The sequence below is a fragment of the Lobosporangium transversale genome (assembly GCF_002105155.1).
Source record: "Lobosporangium transversale strain NRRL 3116 chromosome Unknown BCR41scaffold_76, whole genome shotgun sequence".
Classification (NCBI taxonomy): Eukaryota; Fungi; Mortierellomycota; class Mortierellomycetes; order Mortierellales; family Mortierellaceae; genus Lobosporangium; species Lobosporangium transversale.
Genome location: NW_019029054.1, coordinates 105,060 through 122,364, shown reverse-complemented (window position 1 = coordinate 122,364; position 17,305 = coordinate 105,060). Strand labels below are relative to the sequence as shown.

Sequence of the window (17,305 nt, the reverse complement as noted above, 5' to 3'; positions counted from 1 at the left end):
TTAAAAAAAGAGACCTCCAGCCAAAATGTAAGTTTGGTCCCAGCCGTGCTTGTGCACGAGCTTCGTCCTCAGGCGGTGACGAGACTGAGAAATGAGCTCTTTGCGCACTAAAGATTGTCACGTCACAATGACCCAGAAAATGGCACGTGGCTGATTTGAAAAAAATATTTTCTCACGCAAAGCCTAACCTTGAAATAAAGGAACAAATTTATCAGTTGTCGCTCCTTTCTTTCCTTTGCTCCACTTCATTTTCGCCACCTTTTTCATATTTCACCACTTACCTCTTTTATTCATTCCAAGCCTTCATTTATTGCCTTTCTTTTCCTTTCCTTCTTTTTTTTTTTTTGCCTTACACATTTTTCATTATTGTTTTCATACAGCGACCACGATGTGAAAGAGTAAGAATATACCTCTGCCTATTTAACCATCATTCTCCCTGCATTTCAACCACACTCAGTCCCACTCATCTTAATTTTCAATGGCCACCACAAGGAGCTCAACACAAAAAAACATGGCTGCAAATGATTCCACAGAGAGCCAAGCACAAAAAAAAATGACTGCAAATAAGCCTGAGGATGCCTCCACACTCAATAAACGAAAAAGAGTAAACCAGCACCCACAACGAAAAAACGCGCCATCCCACTGCTACTGCTGAACTGCGTTGTCGAGGGAGAAGCAACGTCGTTCCCAGTAGAGATTTTCTGCGATAAATCGGTCGGGATGCTCAAGCAAGCATCTACCAAAAAGGATCCAAGCATTAAGTCCAGAAGACTCACCCTCTACAAGGTCTCCATCCCTGACAAAGGCGAGGCCATCTTTGAGTCAGAAATCGAGTCAAAAGAGGCTCTCACAGTCGCTCAAGGAGCTTGGGGACATATTAATTCTGAACTTCCAAAGGAAACTATCCATGTTTTTGTCAAGCCACCACAGCGAGGTATATCTTGGCTCTTGATGGACTGATTGTTGATATTTTCAGCTGATGAAGCTTGGTTTGTATCTTAAACGGCCATGTGCATAATATCACCATTTGGTTTGTGTCTTGATAACTCAACGTTCTTTCTCATTATTCGCTTTTGATACTTAGCTCAGAAAAGAAAACAAGATGGAGATTCTGGTGAGTGCTTTTGGCCGAGAACTGGTTATTGATCATTTTAGAGTGATGTGCATGCAATAAATCAAAATATTGACTTTGATCACTCTATCTCCTTTATCAGAGTCACCCTCTAAAAAAGCTCGTCCAAGTATAATGGAGATGCTCTTAGGGATGCGATTACAGAAGCAGGGCTTGTAACGAAAGGGATAGTGAATGGTGCCCTGCCATCTCGCCTCTAAACTCGAAAGAGAGGGTCAAGCTGCTTTCGTACATGGGGGAGGGTTATCAGAGATAGTATTTACTACAGCATTATTAGCGTGGCTTGCGAGCTCCGAAATTCTGGTGGTATCAAGGTTCCAAAATATTGACTGCCCCTGAGGGTTGTATCTTCCCTGTTGCCGAAACAAGGCATCTTTATATCAGAGATGAATATAAAGAGCTTTATGACCATATTACATCCGAATTAAGTACCCCTCATGAAGTACTGTTTGAACCGACTCTTTGTCACTGGAACGCCTGGAATGGGAAGTCAGCCTTTTTGGTCTATTTTGCCATCCGCTCCTTCCGAACACGATGAGGAAAATCCACCGGATTATTATTTTCCAAGAGAGCAGCATACCAATTGTTATGTTTATGGAGGAACAACTTGCCAACGTAAAGGGAATATAACGATGTTCGAAGATTTCCTTAACCAACGTGAAACGTGGTATTTAGTTGATAGTGGTGAAAAGCCTCAACCAGGTAAAGCCAGGACGATATTTTCAGCATCACCAAGAACTCTCTATGGGCATTACGATGAACTCACCAAGGAAAATACACCAAATAGCTATTATCACATGTCACTCTGGAGTCTGGATGAGCTTAAGGAATGTAGAGCCAATGTAAAGTTTTTTCATGTAGTGAGTGAAGCATTTTTGGAGGAGCTTTTTTACGACTTGGGGGGCGTGCCAAGACAGGTTCTACAGTGTCCAGCCGATGTACTATCCAAAAATCAAAAACATACTAAGCGTGCCAAAGAAGCTGCGTTATTCCGCGTCAATGATGCCATTAGAACACTCGAGAAACCAGCAGATCTTCTAAGCCTCTTTGCACGAGGAAAAGATGCGAGTGGATTTTAGTGGTCGTTTACTCCATAGAGTCCCACTTCTGACCATTGACTTCTACCTGGTGTGGGGCATCTCGTTGGGTCGAATCACAGATTATGGACAAAATAAAAGATAACACTTGGGTCGATGTGTTGGCGAAACTTGTCACAGGCGGAGAGGATATAGAAAGGCCACTGTTTGAAATCTATGCCATCACTTATTTCGACGTGGTGATATTAGATTTCCCTTTAGGATCTCCAGTCAGGCGAAACAGGATTTCTTGATTTTCCAGCAAATCCAGAAGAGGTGTTTATCCGGACTTCAGAGGAATTATCAAGGCTCACTCAAGCAGCTGGCAAGTTATTTGTAGCAGAATATCTAAATTTCGTGCATTGATTTTGCATTGGGACCAACAAGCTATTTCAGGTCACAGTACAGAGGAGCATGCGATCAAGCAAGACATTCAAGGAGATAATTGATTGTATACTGGACCCTGCTTGAAGGGAGACCAATCAAGTCGAAGGGAGCAATCAAAGTCGAAGGGAAGTGATGATATTTTCCTCTATTTTGTGGTGCCAGGAGGCGTATATGACGATTTTAAAGTTCAAAACTTTCTTACCACCAGAAATACGGTCGTCCAGAAGCCATATAAATGCTTAAACATGTAAGTCAGCGTGTCATAAAAATCGACATCGAAAGCTGCATATTCAGGAGGAGCAGCCGGTACGAATCTGAAGAATTAATCGAATAGCAATCAAGTGGATGAAATTTTGTCTTTATTTAAAAAAGCATTATACCGTTCTTGAGAAATTTTTACAATGGTTCATTCTTTATGAATAACCATCATTATTCACTTACCTTCTAGACGAATAGATAGAGCGGTTTAATCCGTCTCCTTTACTGGGGCATTTAGAACTTTATAAAGCTGTGATATTGTGCGATCTTGTGTGCAAGAAAGGCAGGATTTTGTGATACTATTATCAAAGAGTTTTGTAAAAACGGATAGAGATGAAGAATCTGTGGAGAACCAGTGAGAGTCTGATGATGAGACCCAAAATCATATTATTATCACCAGGAAGCTGGCATAGGAAATTATCCTTTTCCGTATGCTTTGTCATCTGGATGCTTGCCACTTACGGAAGACCTATTAATATCATCATCCAGGCGCAAAACGTTTACCGGGAGCTAGGATGATAGCTCCACTCTAAAAGCATAATGTCCCATGGTGCGCGTGCACGGGATGGCAACCTGTGGCCAATGAGATCATATTAGTTGTATGTTCGGCCAATTCAGTGTCAGTATGTGAAGGCGGGCGTCTTGAACTCTAGGCGTCCAGGGACATGGAATAAAAAAACATCAAGAATTTGACCAAGGCTGCCACGCGCTTTGACCGGTAAAATGTGATACAATATTGGATTGTTGTCAGTATATTAATAGTTCCGGTATATTAATGCTACATGCTGCTGCTGAGGGCATCAATCTCGCCAGAATCATCCCCTCTCACATCAATCATGCTAGACGGATGAAAGATTAGGAGGAAAGGTCTTGATGTCTGGGATATCCACGCTTGTTTATAATCTCACCAAATGTTCTGTGTCTTGGTTCATAGGCGGTTAATCGCAGTTTTGGTTTTCGTATCCCCTTGAAGAAGTAAGCAAAATGCCTTTATGTTTTATATTTGATACTCATCAATTACCCTTTTTTACTTGTCCGAAGGTAGAATGACGCCTAGCCAATGGATGCTATTGCAAGTGTGTCACAGGTCCTTGGAGAGGTCCATTGAGGAAACCGGTTCCATCCAGGACAGATTTATTCCTAGCGCTCTTCACAAAAGTAGCAGATTACTTGGTGGAGTTGGCTTTAATTGCCTTGACAGCTCCTGTAAGATTGGTTCGACATCTAATCAGGGTCCTTTCGGAGCGACATCAAAGTAACTCTATGTTTTTGGTTGTTTTTAACGAGGCGCGGATATGGGAGGGGAGGCTAAATACAGTTTATTAATAACGACGACACTATGCGACCAATATTATCAGCATTCTTTCATGGATTGGAGGCTTATCAGAGATTTACCACGAATTTGCATAGTTCCTTGCGGGATAGGCTTTTGTATTTATGATCCTGCTTGGGTTAAGAGAACTGGCAAAGCTCAAGGAATATCGGGAAGTTCTCGATGACTCGAGGTTCAAGAGTGCAGTATCGTTTCCTAGATGGGATAATCAAGCAAAAGTCCGACATACTTCAAGACACTTGTGCGATATTTGGAGAAATAAAGTTACTCAAGCTCTGCATCAAAGCGGAAGGCCATTTTTAATGATCAAGCAATCGAGATGCTATATGCTTGGTTCCTGTGGTCGTCTCCGTCCAATGATCACTATAATAGAGAGCGTCATTGGACATGCCGATGCAGCCTTTGGAAGCAAGAAATCAGGGCTGGTGTGGTCGCTCACTGATCGGATATAAAGAATCTGGTAACCTATGCCATGAGTAATCTAGAATTCTGAAGCGTATTACAAAGGGGATGCAGGAATTAAAACCAGTGTCGACATAGGGAAACTTCGGTCGAGCCGTAAAGAATGAATAGATTACTATATAGTAAAGACTTGATATTGGAGTACAATGAGCTGTTCCGGTCGAGGTTTCGTTTGCTTGAATTGTCGTTAATCAAGGAAGAAGGAGTTTACAATTATCGTTGAGCCAATATGCATTATAACATTATTTTGAAGTGGATGACCCTGGATTGGTTAAATTGGTTAATAAGTGTGTTGCTAGACGCCCCTACGTCTCGCACAAAGGGCACACATTTTGAGTATTTCAGTCCCGCTTTGTTTAATTTCAATCTTCCAGAATTATAACAATGAACGAATTCTTAGATACTCACTGTAACAAAGACTCAATACATGGATCCAAGTTAAGCTCGCTTTTTTTTGTTTTGTTTCCAAAAGAGAACCCATCTGGACCAGATATCGTCTTTGTACTAGAATCGGAGGGTAAATATTATCCTGGTTCCGTACAGTCAAAAATCGGCGATAAGGTCAAGAATTAAGGATGCCCACAATACAACTTGCCATAATTGCATCAAAGAACACCTCTCATCACCGTCTTCTCTCGGCTTTTGCTCGAATGGCATATCCTTGTTGCTGTTGTTTAGGCCTTACTTATCACGTTGCCTTATCATGTTGTCTTATCACGAACAGGGTGATTATTCGCTAGCTAAAGTCAAAGAAGTTCCTACCATCAAAGACAAACGAATAGAAACGACGTACTCAATATTAGCTTGTTGAACTTCCTTGAAAGTGCAAGGGAGTCCCTCAAGAAGTCAGAATTGACTCGAGCTGTGGAGGATGAGGGAGAAGGAAGCAAGCCCAAAGAACCACAGGCAAGGAGGACATCAAAGAGAATTGCCGATAAAGCTCAAGCTATGGAGCATCGCCCTAGCTCATGGAATATGAGTCCAACGTTTTCAAGAAGTTTGGGGCTCCTCTTTCAGTTTATGTTTGCGTAGTCTTCATCAGTCAGGTCTTCACCGGCTGCCTTTAAAACACGCCGTGTTAAGGAACCCTTGTGAAAGTTTCAATCCCTGGCTGAGATCTTCTTCATCTACGTCAGACTGCTGCTGTCTCTTCGTCTGGATTGTGCCATAGGCAAGTGGATTCAGAACAAGGCCATTGGTAAAATCGTCCCTTTGAGTTTGAACCGAGTTATACCTTTGTCTTGTGCCTGTAGGGGTACCTTGTCTCGATAGCCATGAAACATGCGATCTCCTTCAATGTCACAAAGAGAGCCTGTATCTAGACCTCTTTTGTTCCCTGTACACATTCAAACACTGCAGCCTTGGGAGGATTGTCGAGAGGATGTCAGTTAGGACGTGTTCAGACAGATACACATACCGAGGGGGGACGTAAGGAAGTCTGTTTTTTTTTTTTTTTTTTTTTTTTTTTCACTCCATTGTTCTCTGGCAAGAAAAGCTCATCGAACAATAAAAAAAATAGAGAGCTTTAATAGAGAGCAATCGACTGCAGAATATGCATGAGGATACTCTACACAAAGTTATATCTTTGTGCTCCTGTGGTGAATACATGGGTAGATTTGACTCGGTCTGTAGGAACTGATTTGAAACAGGTGGCTACATCCTTGTCAAAGGTAACAACAAAAGAAAAAAAGTCTTCTTTCTTCTTTTTATCAGAGAATGGCCTCATATGATGCTCTTTGCTCCAACAGCTCCAGCACTTTTGCGTTAAAGCAGAGATATTCGTTGGCTCTCGGGTTCCGGCATCATTGGTGGAGATAGGAGTGATGTAGTTGCATGCGCTTATTGCTTGTAGTAAGAACTATCTTAGTACCCTTCCTTACTAGACGACGCCCTGTTAATGGTGATATTGTGCAGCGCCTTGTGGAAGGAGGGAGAGCAGAAGCGAGATTAATACCGATGCGTTTGATCCTCTCCTAGGAGTATTTTTGATTATGGAGTGATCGCCAAAATAAAGTTTGTTCATTTCTTCTGCTTGTGTTTTAGCAAAATGTGTTTATGTATATATGTGCTACTCATGCTCTCTTGCCAAGGACTTGAACAGGCATACCAACCCCTTCTTCCTTGCTCTCATAACCGTTTGCATGCCTTCGATGCATTCTTTCGCCGTTTATGTCCACTACATTTGAACCACACACAGTTCACCATTCACTCCAACAGAGATATTTGTATCACCTTGGGTATGATATGTTGCTGTGGTTCCCTCTGGTTTCAACAGGCCCAACAAACTCTATTAGCAGTGTTTATCAACCCAAATACATCAAGGGAACGCAAGAAGACGAGTAAGCAAATGATGCGACAAATCAAGTCTCGTCGAGCTGTACAGAAAAAGATCAAGTTAGTCAGGCTGTAGAACGAATCAACCCAGATTGCCTCAATCATACGACGAATATTATCATCACTATATCACATCAATCAATCAATAAACGATACAATGAGGCCCCCCAAGCGGACAATGGAGTCATGCGAAAGTCTTCATGAGTATTATGGTCTAACCCAACAGTTCGAGAGGAAATAGTCCAATTGTTGGAACTAAACATGAGCACCAAGGGGGCTGCAGAGGACAAGATCCTTAACCACAAGGGGATATTGTTGCAGGAGCTGTTTTCCTTGAAAGGATACAAGGACGTTGGACTGCAATCTGATGATGGCCCTAGAAGGAAACTACGGACATCGTTCTTTACAAACGGCCTTACCCTAACACTTCTTGCCTATGACACATCGAAGCAAAAAAGAGGTAGAGGTTCGCAAGCTGCCCAACCTTCGGATACTCAAAGATCTCAAGCAGTCCAGGCTTCTTCAAGTGCTTAGCAGGGATCCTCGTCTTCAGGCCATGGTGCAGGCGATGGGGGTGATGATGGAGACGACGACGGAAATGAAGATGACGATATCTTGCTGGGTATCAGCGATATTGACTTGCTGGAAGTTGATGAACCATTCTTAGATGGCGACGAGGGAGAAGAAGCAGCTGAAGAAGGTACATCGAGCACAAATCCACTGTCCCCGGTGAGTCCCAGTCCCCGGCGTGAGATCAACTGGAAGCAGAGATCCCGTCTCCTCGAGAATGTAGAAGTTAAATATGACACCCAGGCAGCATGCCCTCCCCCCGAAAGTACCATTATCATTGGGATCGATCCAGGCGAGAGGTACTCGATGACAATTGCAAAGTTGGATCCAAGGAAACCTAACGAACGTGAGATCCTCCGGATTTCTAGAGCGTACCTTTACAAACCATCCAAGAAGTTTCAGGGCGAGCTAGAGAGGCGAAAGCTTAGAAGAGGAATTACAGAGATTGAAAGCCATTGTAGGTTATCATGAATACTACACATCTGCCAAGTGTCCACGACCTCACTGTGACAGTATATTGGAGAATGTTCCTTTTCGATCCAAGTACTGTCGAAATTGTAAAACATACTTTGATCGAGATGCTGTTGGTGCTGAGAACATCGCAAGGGTCTGTGAGTCGCAGATAAGAGAGCAAAAACGACCTGCAAAATATATGCCGCCGGACGGAGGAACTCAAGGCCAAGCTTCTAGCGGTAGTGGCGGCGGTGGAGGTAGTGGTGGCAGTGGTGGTGGTAGTAGCAGATCCACAAAAAGGAAATTTTCAGATGAAGGAGGAGGAGGAGGAGTAGAGGGATCAAGACCACCGAAAGGACCTTTGCTGGGTCCAGGAGGAGGGGGAGAGACAAGCCGGCAACAACAGTAGGACACAATCTACTACAAACATGACTAGGTCCAGAAAGGCCTTCGTCTTAAAAAAATTGTAAGTATTGGCTTGATAGTACTTTTTTTTCTTGGTTAATTTATTTATTTATTTATTTCTCTGTTCTAATACATTTCTTCTTTTTACAAAGATGGAATGTCTCGTTTTTTAATGGGACAGACTATGTGAATAGGAACTTCAACAAATCAACTTTAAACTTAAAATTCTATCAATTGACTTTGGTCTAATTTAAAAAAACATTCTATAAAGCCAGGTCAACGAATCAAAATCTCAGGAACGCGTAAGCCTACATTCTATGAAGAAAAATTCTACACTCGGTTTTACTACTTGGACTGACTCGAGATCATAGACAATTATTAAAAAGGCAGGACCACAAGGCTCCTTCCTCTTGGCTTTTTTTTTTTTTTTTTTTTTTTTTTTTTTTTCACTTTTCTCTGTCTACTTGTCTCTTTACTTACTCTGACGCCTCTATTCATATTCTTGCTCATTACCGCATTGCTTGTTAGTCCTGTTCATTTACCCACAACACATTCTTGACATCATGGCCAATTCCAGTCTGCCGTTCGACGACTTTTTAGAACTAGACCTGCTTGATTCATCCAGCAACAATATGTTCCCGTTTATGCTCAATAATGAGGACTTGAACAGCCAATCCGACCTTACTTCAACTCTACATAGTCTGGATGATTCGCTCTGTCTTACATCGTTAGACCTACTAGACACCGGAGCCACTTATACTATGGATATGCCTATGATAGCCGAAGGTAGTAATACCAATACATCAAGCAGTGCTGAATCAGTAATTTGCGATGGAAAGGCAAAGACAAACATCGAGAAGGAGGTACAACAATGTGACATCCAACTCTTGCTTGCGATGAACCAGCGACTTCAAGAACAGCTTCGAGAACAGCAGCAGGTTCAAGTTGAAACAACTACTCAGATATCAGCTAATGTCATGGCAGATACCACCAGTAGCTCCACTAACAGCAAAGACAGTATTGATGGTGTTATTGATACTAAAACGCTCGTCGCTCAGATGGCTACTCCTACAAGCTTATCACAATTAAAAGCATCAGCATCAAATACACTCACGACGACATGCGATATTAACACTACACCCATTGCTACTGCAGCAATGACTGCAACTGTAGATGTCCAGAGTAGGATTTCTTTTCAAAAAGCTTATACCCTTCACTATAATTTAAATCACCTCTTGCCTTGTTGTTCTTGTTTGCTCATACAATGGGTCTGCGCTATTGATAGATGCTTCTAGGATTATAACCTATGATAATGCGCCTACTACCACAGCTACTAAGCGTCCAAGCCTAGAGCCAACCCCTGCAGCAAAGAAGATAGCTAAGATTGAGACAATAGTCACAGCAGTAGCTCCAGCGCTTAAAACTGGGGCAGAAATGAACAATTCAAGGCCACCTATCGAGGTCCAAAATAGTCCGGCACTCCCAGCCGTGATGCAGATCCCATTTGTACCTCAGCTATTCAACCGGAAGCTGACCCGGAAACAGATTGAAGAAACTTTGGCGCAGTTGTTGGAATCTACAAAGTATTTGCTTATGGCTTCACAAGAGGTAATTGCGGATGAATCCTCAGCTTCACAGAGAAGCGAATCTGAAAGTACAGAGGAAATAGAAAAGAGTGCTGAACAAACTCCGGGACGTATTCATGGCTTGAAGGCTCAGCCAGGCATCAAGATTGATGATATCCCTTCCTCATCGGACTTGAAAAAGATGACATCTAAGGAGCGAAGGCAGCTTCGTAACAAAATATCTGCAAGGAACTTTCGTGTTCGTAGAAAAGGTGAGGATAGAGGAAAGGGTTAAAGAAAGGGAGAAAGAAAGTATTGCGAGCCAAAGATTGGTTAAACATGAAGAGAGAGTAAGATTGAGCGTCAATCTAATGCACTTGTTACTACATATAAAATCTGTTGGTAACTGATAGAATACATTGAGCAACTGGAAAGTCAAGTTGAGCAGCACAAGACAGAAGCTCGGCATCTACGAGAAGCTGTGGCGGTCGTACATGCGGAGAACAAACGGCTTCGAGAGGAGTTGGAGGTTGCCAAGCGTCAAAGCACCCAAGTCACTTCTTCCAATGTCTCGGACATCAATGCACCACAGTTACCACTTGTCACACCTGTCCCTGCTCTTTCAACTGAGAATCAGGTTTTGCTGGCGTCTATTTTTTCCCAATCATGCCTTGGCTCGAAAGACAAGGTCAATGCAACTACCAACACACTATCTCGGCCCCATTCTTCCTTACTTACACCCAACCTCAAAAAGGATATGCCTAATACTCCTTACATCGGAGACAATGCATGGAAAGATGCAAATCCTATTTCTGTTCATACAGCATTTGTTCCAGAGATTGTCTTGAAAGACCAGCCCTTCCTGAGGCAGGGATCATTATGTCTAAAGGAGGATGAACTGTGGAATCGTCCCTGGTTGGAAAATGAAAGGACTCCCAAAGAGCTCTCAAAGGTTGACAAGAATCCTTTCTTGGTCACGAGTGTAGTGTATGAGCTAATGCAAACATTGGCGTGCGAATGGTTAGGCGCAATGAACTTCCTTGAGACTCAGAGCGTTACTTGCGCATTTACTCTCAATGAAGACAAGGCATTAGTACAGGATTATGAGGATGGCGTTCATAGGATTGAAACGATTAATGGAGAAACACGGTGCGACAAAAAAATGGGTGCCCAAATGGCTTTTTCTAGGCCACAAATGTGTGGCATGGCTGTTAGTGAGTTGCTAGAGGGCTTTTATCGAATGCTCTTCGGTCAAAAACCTCCGGCATCATGCGCGCTCGATGCCAGATGGCTCTTTGGGCTAGACCTGACGTTTCTTTTTTCCTTGGAAGTTTGCTGAAATATACATTTCAAATCATGGGAAATAAAATGAGAGCCATGCTACAAAAATGTTTCAACTCAGAGCAGTGCATTGTAGGTTCATTTGTTGTGAAGACAAACATGTCAAAGCAAGGAATCTTCAAAGAATGTAATGTTGCACAACCTTACTTCGCCAGCCAAGCAAATGAACCTCGACATGCAAACCCTATATTTGGCTCTTCGATAGAGACTTGCCATGTGTCTTTTTCTTTTTTTTCCTTCTTTGTCCTGTCCCTCAGCTATAGCCACAGTTCCGCCCACACATTCAGCATCTCCTTTTCAAGACCACTCCTCTGTGATATAACTTCCTTTATCCACTGTCACTGTCTTCCAATCCTTATTCTATTAGTCTCCTTTATTGTTGTGAAGTTCCTTCTATTCCTCATAATGGCGCCACGTCACCGCCGATCTAGAGACACGTATATTATTTTTGGTTCCTCAGACACTTAATGTGTTCCTGTATCGGGTACTGGCTGAAACTACCGAGGAGAGAAGGCTCACATCTACACCAACCACCAGTGTGCAACAGCCTTCGTCTGCTTCTGACGGCAATGTTGGCCAATCGGCACCAAAAAATAGTACCCTCAATAAGGTCATGACAGGTATCGCTTGGGCTATCACCATCAGCACCCTTATTTACGTGATCAGAGCTCTGTCTCCGTGTATAAGCGCTTTATTGGGTGTTGTGGTTTATGTATTAGTAGAAAATCAAAGTCGAAAATCACCGATAATGGTTTGTGACAATAGGGTCAGTCTCAAGCACATCCTCATGTGGTAGATAGTTTTACAAGCCACTGAACCATTGTAGAACCCATCGTTCATTAGGCCTAATCATTCTTTATAAAGTTTTTCTTGATCTCGTCCTACAATCCAAAAAATCTAGCCTGCCTGATCTCATCCTCGAATGCTAGGCACAACGAATACATTGACATAATGTAAGGACTACACCTCATATTGCTCATGTTATTTCAGTCTTTGAGGAAAAGCGAGAGTCGAGGTTGATTACCATTTTTCTTCCCCCTTGTCTCTATGCTCGTACTCGATGAGACTAGTGTGCTTGCATCTACAGTAGAAGCACGCGTTTCTTTTTTTTATTTCACTCAAAGCACGCGTTCATCTCAATTATGCTCACGTTGCTGATGTTTTGATAAAAGCGAAAACTATTATTTTTTCATATTCACAAATATAATACCAATTGCTTTCTCGTAAGATAGAGCCCCTGATATATCTTGACAGCTGCACGCCTTGTACATTCCACACACCGATACTTGTACTCAGGTTAGACAACAGGATGCCTCCAAGGAGACAGGGCGAGAGCAGTAGCTCAATCACAGAGGGTCTTCCCCTCAGCAATAAAAAGGAAGCAATGGCACAAATTCTGGATCGACTCGTGAGTCTCACAGACAAGAGGTACGCCTTGTGCCACAAAGGCAATGCTTCTTATATCAGCATATTAGTATACCAACTATAGCAATCTTTTTACTGATTTCTTCATTCCCTCCTACCTAATACGGCGCTGTCATAGTGGGCGGCTGATCGCGGATCTTTTCATGGAGCTGCCGGATCGGGAGGAATATCCAGACTACTATATGACAATAAAGAATCCAATAGCATTCGATGTCATTAGAGTAAGGTGTCATTCAGGATTCAACAATTTGAGATACTATAAGAAAAATGTCTAGCGGTTGTATTGAACTTCTTTATATCTTGATCTACATATAGGATCGCTTGGAGGCTGGAGCATATGACGTCGACAACATCACTCATTTTGCCAAAGATCTCAGGACATTGACCGCAAATGCCAAGGAGTATAATCGTAAAGGATCACCTATTCATAGGGATGCGATCACATTAGAGGTGCGTAAGCATTTAGATAATTCGTCTTATGTCTATCTCGCTGTATACTCAACGTCATAACCTATATTTCATATTCTCTTGCGCTATCCTGCTCTTGGAGTGAACGAAGAAAAATAACTATACTTCGCTACTATTCATACCTGAAAGTATTTATGCTTGTTACTACATTATTAATGCCTCGATTTGACCTCTGATAATGACTCTTTTTTTAAACCTTTTTAGAACCACATTGAAGCCGCTATGCAAGTCCTACTAGAGGATGGAAACCACCAGGAAGATCAAGAGAAGGTTGAACCAAATCTCCCTCTCCTCGTTGGAATATTATACATTAATTGGGACAGAGAAATTTACAACCGCTTTCCGTTTTGACATTGTTTTATATTTTATCTAGTTTTCAATCGATTTTTGTAACCGTGTATTGAAAACAATCAAGAACCACAAGGATGGGAGGTATTTATGATTGAATCTGTATCCCTCGGATGTCTTCTGAGCATAACTAATAATATTCTACATGGTAGACTAACTTTTTGTTCTATATTTTTCCTTTTCTAATAATCACATTTTATCATGCATATAGTGGCCGCTTGATGTCTGAACTGTTTTTAGAGTTGCCGAGCCATGAAGAGTATCCGGACTATTATGAAGAGGTATGTGTACAAGAGTTAACGTTAGATATAAAAGAAAGTACATTCATTTATATCTTCGCCTCATCTTTCTTTTGTATTTGTTACAGATTGCTCGTCCTATTGCACTGGATGGAATCAAGAAGAAGATCAACAGCGGTGCCTACAAGACCCTAGGAAGCTTTGAAGATGACTTTGAATTGATGTTTGAGAATGCAAAACAGTACAATGCTGAAGGATCGGATGTTTATTTGGATGCTGAAGAGCTGCAGGTACACTATAATGTATCAATTTACCGCATTAAGTCGTGGACTGTCAAAGCTGAACCTCATTGCTTTTTTTTTTTTTTTTTTTTTTTTTTTTTTTTAGCAATTATTCTGGAAGGAGATTGGTAAAGATGGGAAAGGTCATTCAAAGAACAAGCACGGAAGAAAGCATGCTAAGGAATTGACTCAAGTGGCACATAATGGTGTGAGTTATCATATTGGTAAGTGCGGCCAAGAAGCTCAGCTATACATGGAAGTTGCTTGACATAGGATTTATATCTCAAACGCTGTCTCCAACCATGCTGATAGGCGATTTTGTCCACCTTCGGAATGATCAGGATCTATCCAAACCAATCATTGCTCTTATCTTCAACCTCTGGGAAGACGAAAAGTAGGTTTTTTCAACATGCTAGCTGTAGTTATCTCTGTGCATCATAACGTTAGATTGTTAAACATACTATGGCTGTTGCACATGCATATACTTCCTAGTGGGAAGACTGGGCTGGATGCTACTTGGTTTCTGCGGCCTGAACAGACCGTCCACCCCTATTCTAGTCGATTCTATCCTTCTGAAGTCCTCAAAGCATCAGGATCACACGAGCATTTGGTAGATGAGATCCAAGAAAAGTGCTTCGTGCTTTATACAAGAGATTATATTCGTGGAAGACCAATTGAGTGGAAGCAGGGGCAGAGTATCTATCTATGTGAACAACGTTATAACGAAACTTACAAATCAGTTTCCAAGATCAAGAACTGGGCTAGCTGTCTACCTCCGGGTCACAAACCCAGTGATATGAAGTTAAACTTGTTTCCTGAGCCGCTTGTCCTCAAAAAGTTGCCCAGTGCGTCCATGGTAGACAGAGCAGGGAAGCATGATTCGAGCGAGGCTACATCGCGCTCCAGCACACCACAGGATATTTCATTAAGCTCCAGGTCTGCTTCGACTGGAGGTATCAAGCGTAATTCGCTTAATCAACATATAAGTTCTACTCAGAAAGCGCACCCAACGCAGCACACACCACCTCAGCAATGGGTTCGGTGTAACTACTCAAGCTTGAGCACTGGATTGCAATGCTCGGCGTAGGTTTATCACACACTTGAGTTAACTTGTCCGTTTATTGAAATGTGAATGATGCCTTATTGTAATAACCGATGTATGCTTTCATTATGTCAATACATATTGATATGTAGCGTATTTTCAACCCAAGCTGATCTTCAGCGACATGTGGCCACAGAGCATGCCATTATCCAGCATGTATCAGCGCCCCCAGCAATGAAGCGTGGGCGTCCCAGGAAAAATCCCCTTCCAGCAACAGCTGCAGCACCCACACCCGGAAACACCCAATCCAGTACACCGCAACAACCTGCGATGAACCAGACAGTAACATATCCACAACAAGCGTACAATCCTTACAACCCACCTGGACAATATGGTGCACCTCCGCGACCGGGCATGCAGGGTCAAATGATGCAGCCTGGTATGACTTATCAACAACAGCCCCAGATGCACCTTATCCAGCAGCAGCAGCAGCCACAGCAACAGCAACGGAATGCATCATATCATCAGCCTCCTCTCAGTCAGCCACTTCAGTCTGGACAGCCCCGATCTCAAACATATCCACAGGGAGGTGTTTATAGCCAGCCGTATCCACAACAACAGCCACCACATTCGCAGCATGCGCAGTATGCTCAGCAACAGCCATTCAATCAGTCTCAATTTTCACCAGGGTTCCCCTCACCAGGCTATCCTCAACAACAACCACAATATACGAGTCCTTTTACACCTCAGCAGCAACAGCAATTTATGATGCAGCAACAGTCGCAGCAACATCCGACTCAACAGGTTCAGCAACAGCCTTTTGGGCAGCCTTATCCCAATCAGTCGCCACATCTGCAACAACAGCTCGTACAGCAACAGCAGCTTGCTCAACAGCAACAACTTGCTCAGCAACAACACCTTGCTCAACAGCAACAGCTTGCTCAGCAGCAACAGTTAGTCCAACAACAACAACTGGCTCAACAACAACAATTGGCCCAACAACAACAGCTGGCTCAGCAACAGCAACTGGCTCAGCAACAGCAACTGGCCCAACAACAACAGCTCGCTCAGCAACAACAGCAGCAACAACAGCAGCAACAGCAAATAGCCCAACAGCAGATATTGGCAAAGCAGGTTATGCAACAGCAGCAACAACAACAACAGCAGCAGCAGCAGCAGCAACAACAACAACAACAACAGGCCTTGCAGCAACAACAAAAAAATATAGTACAATTACAGCAGCAGCAACAGTCCCCTATGCATTCTCCACCATTCCAGCAGCAACATATATCAACAACCTCCTCTCCACAGCAGCCTTCCAAGCCTCTACCTCAGCAACCACAGCCTCTACAGCAGCAGGCAGCCGTCCTTCTTCAGCAACAGCCATCATCCCAGCTGGGTTCGCCTGTGCCATTCAACAGCCATGCGAGGACTAATTCTATTGGCTCCCCTCACATGGCTGGATCAAGCGTACCAACTACTTCTGCAGCACCTCTTAGTACTACTCCATCAGAAGGTGGCGCGATATTAGGGCTAACTAGCATGAATGTCAACACCAATAACGCAGATCATGGACGACTATCACCAGCGCTCAAGGAAGGCGCTTCAACAACATTACCAACCAAAGCTACTGAATGCTTTGCACATAATGACAAGGGCCAAGTATTGTGGTTTGCGGGGCCACCGCTAGATGTTGTACCAGTACCCAAGCCTCATCATTCAATGGAGTACTTGACTAAGCGACAGAAGCTAATGAACAAGAAGATGCACGAAGTTGGCACGCTTAATAGCACTCTTACTGGTGTTACAAGATCAACGATGGATACGAGCAGCGATGAGGAGAATATTGGTAGAATGGATGCTATTGTAAATGTAGACGAGGTACTCCCGACTATTCTACAAGGCTTAGAAGGTAAAGTATAAAAGTAGAAAAGACTATGACCGCTTTCATGCCTTGCTAGACGAATGAGAACTAACATTTAACTTTTGATAAACCGTTCTAATAGTACTCAAAGATCAATTGAATCAAGATGCTCAAATCATTCAGAGTGCTTAGTCCTTGCTACTCTAGTCTTTTTTTTTTTTTTTTTTTTTTTTTTTTAATAACTGTATTGACCATAGTTCTTGATCTTATAATTATAAATTAACGTAATACTGATCAAGCTGATTAATAAAATGGGATCCAT

The 17,305-nt window shown here is 42.7% G+C and overlaps 2 protein-coding genes across 2 annotated transcripts; both read left to right on the top strand.

The window, feature by feature from the left end:
* The first annotated feature begins 9,596 nt into the window (after positions 1–9,596).
* On the top strand, positions 9,597–11,466 carry BCR41DRAFT_231561 (hypothetical protein). Its single transcript, XM_022020068.1, has 3 exons — positions 9,597–10,018; positions 10,124–10,247; positions 10,389–11,466. Exons 1-3 carry the CDS (start codon positions 9,845–9,847, stop codon positions 11,312–11,314), a joined length of 1,224 nt encoding a protein of 407 aa, XP_021875566.1. The 5' UTR covers positions 9,597–9,844; the 3' UTR covers positions 11,315–11,466.
* A 701-nt stretch (positions 11,467–12,167) lies between these two features.
* On the top strand, positions 12,168–17,192 carry BCR41DRAFT_364788 (hypothetical protein). The gene is made up of 13 exons (XM_022026081.1): positions 12,168–12,269; positions 12,549–12,744; positions 12,860–12,962; positions 13,057–13,191; positions 13,414–13,479; positions 13,583–13,641; positions 13,769–13,838; positions 13,925–14,086; positions 14,184–14,301; positions 14,390–14,471; positions 14,570–15,160; positions 15,272–17,031; positions 17,126–17,192. The coding sequence occupies exons 2-13, from the start codon at positions 12,626–12,628 to the stop codon at positions 17,173–17,175; spliced, it is 3,315 nt and encodes a 1,104-aa protein (XP_021875565.1). The 5' UTR covers positions 12,168–12,269; positions 12,549–12,625; the 3' UTR covers positions 17,176–17,192.
* The last annotated feature ends 113 nt before the right edge of the window (positions 17,193–17,305 follow it).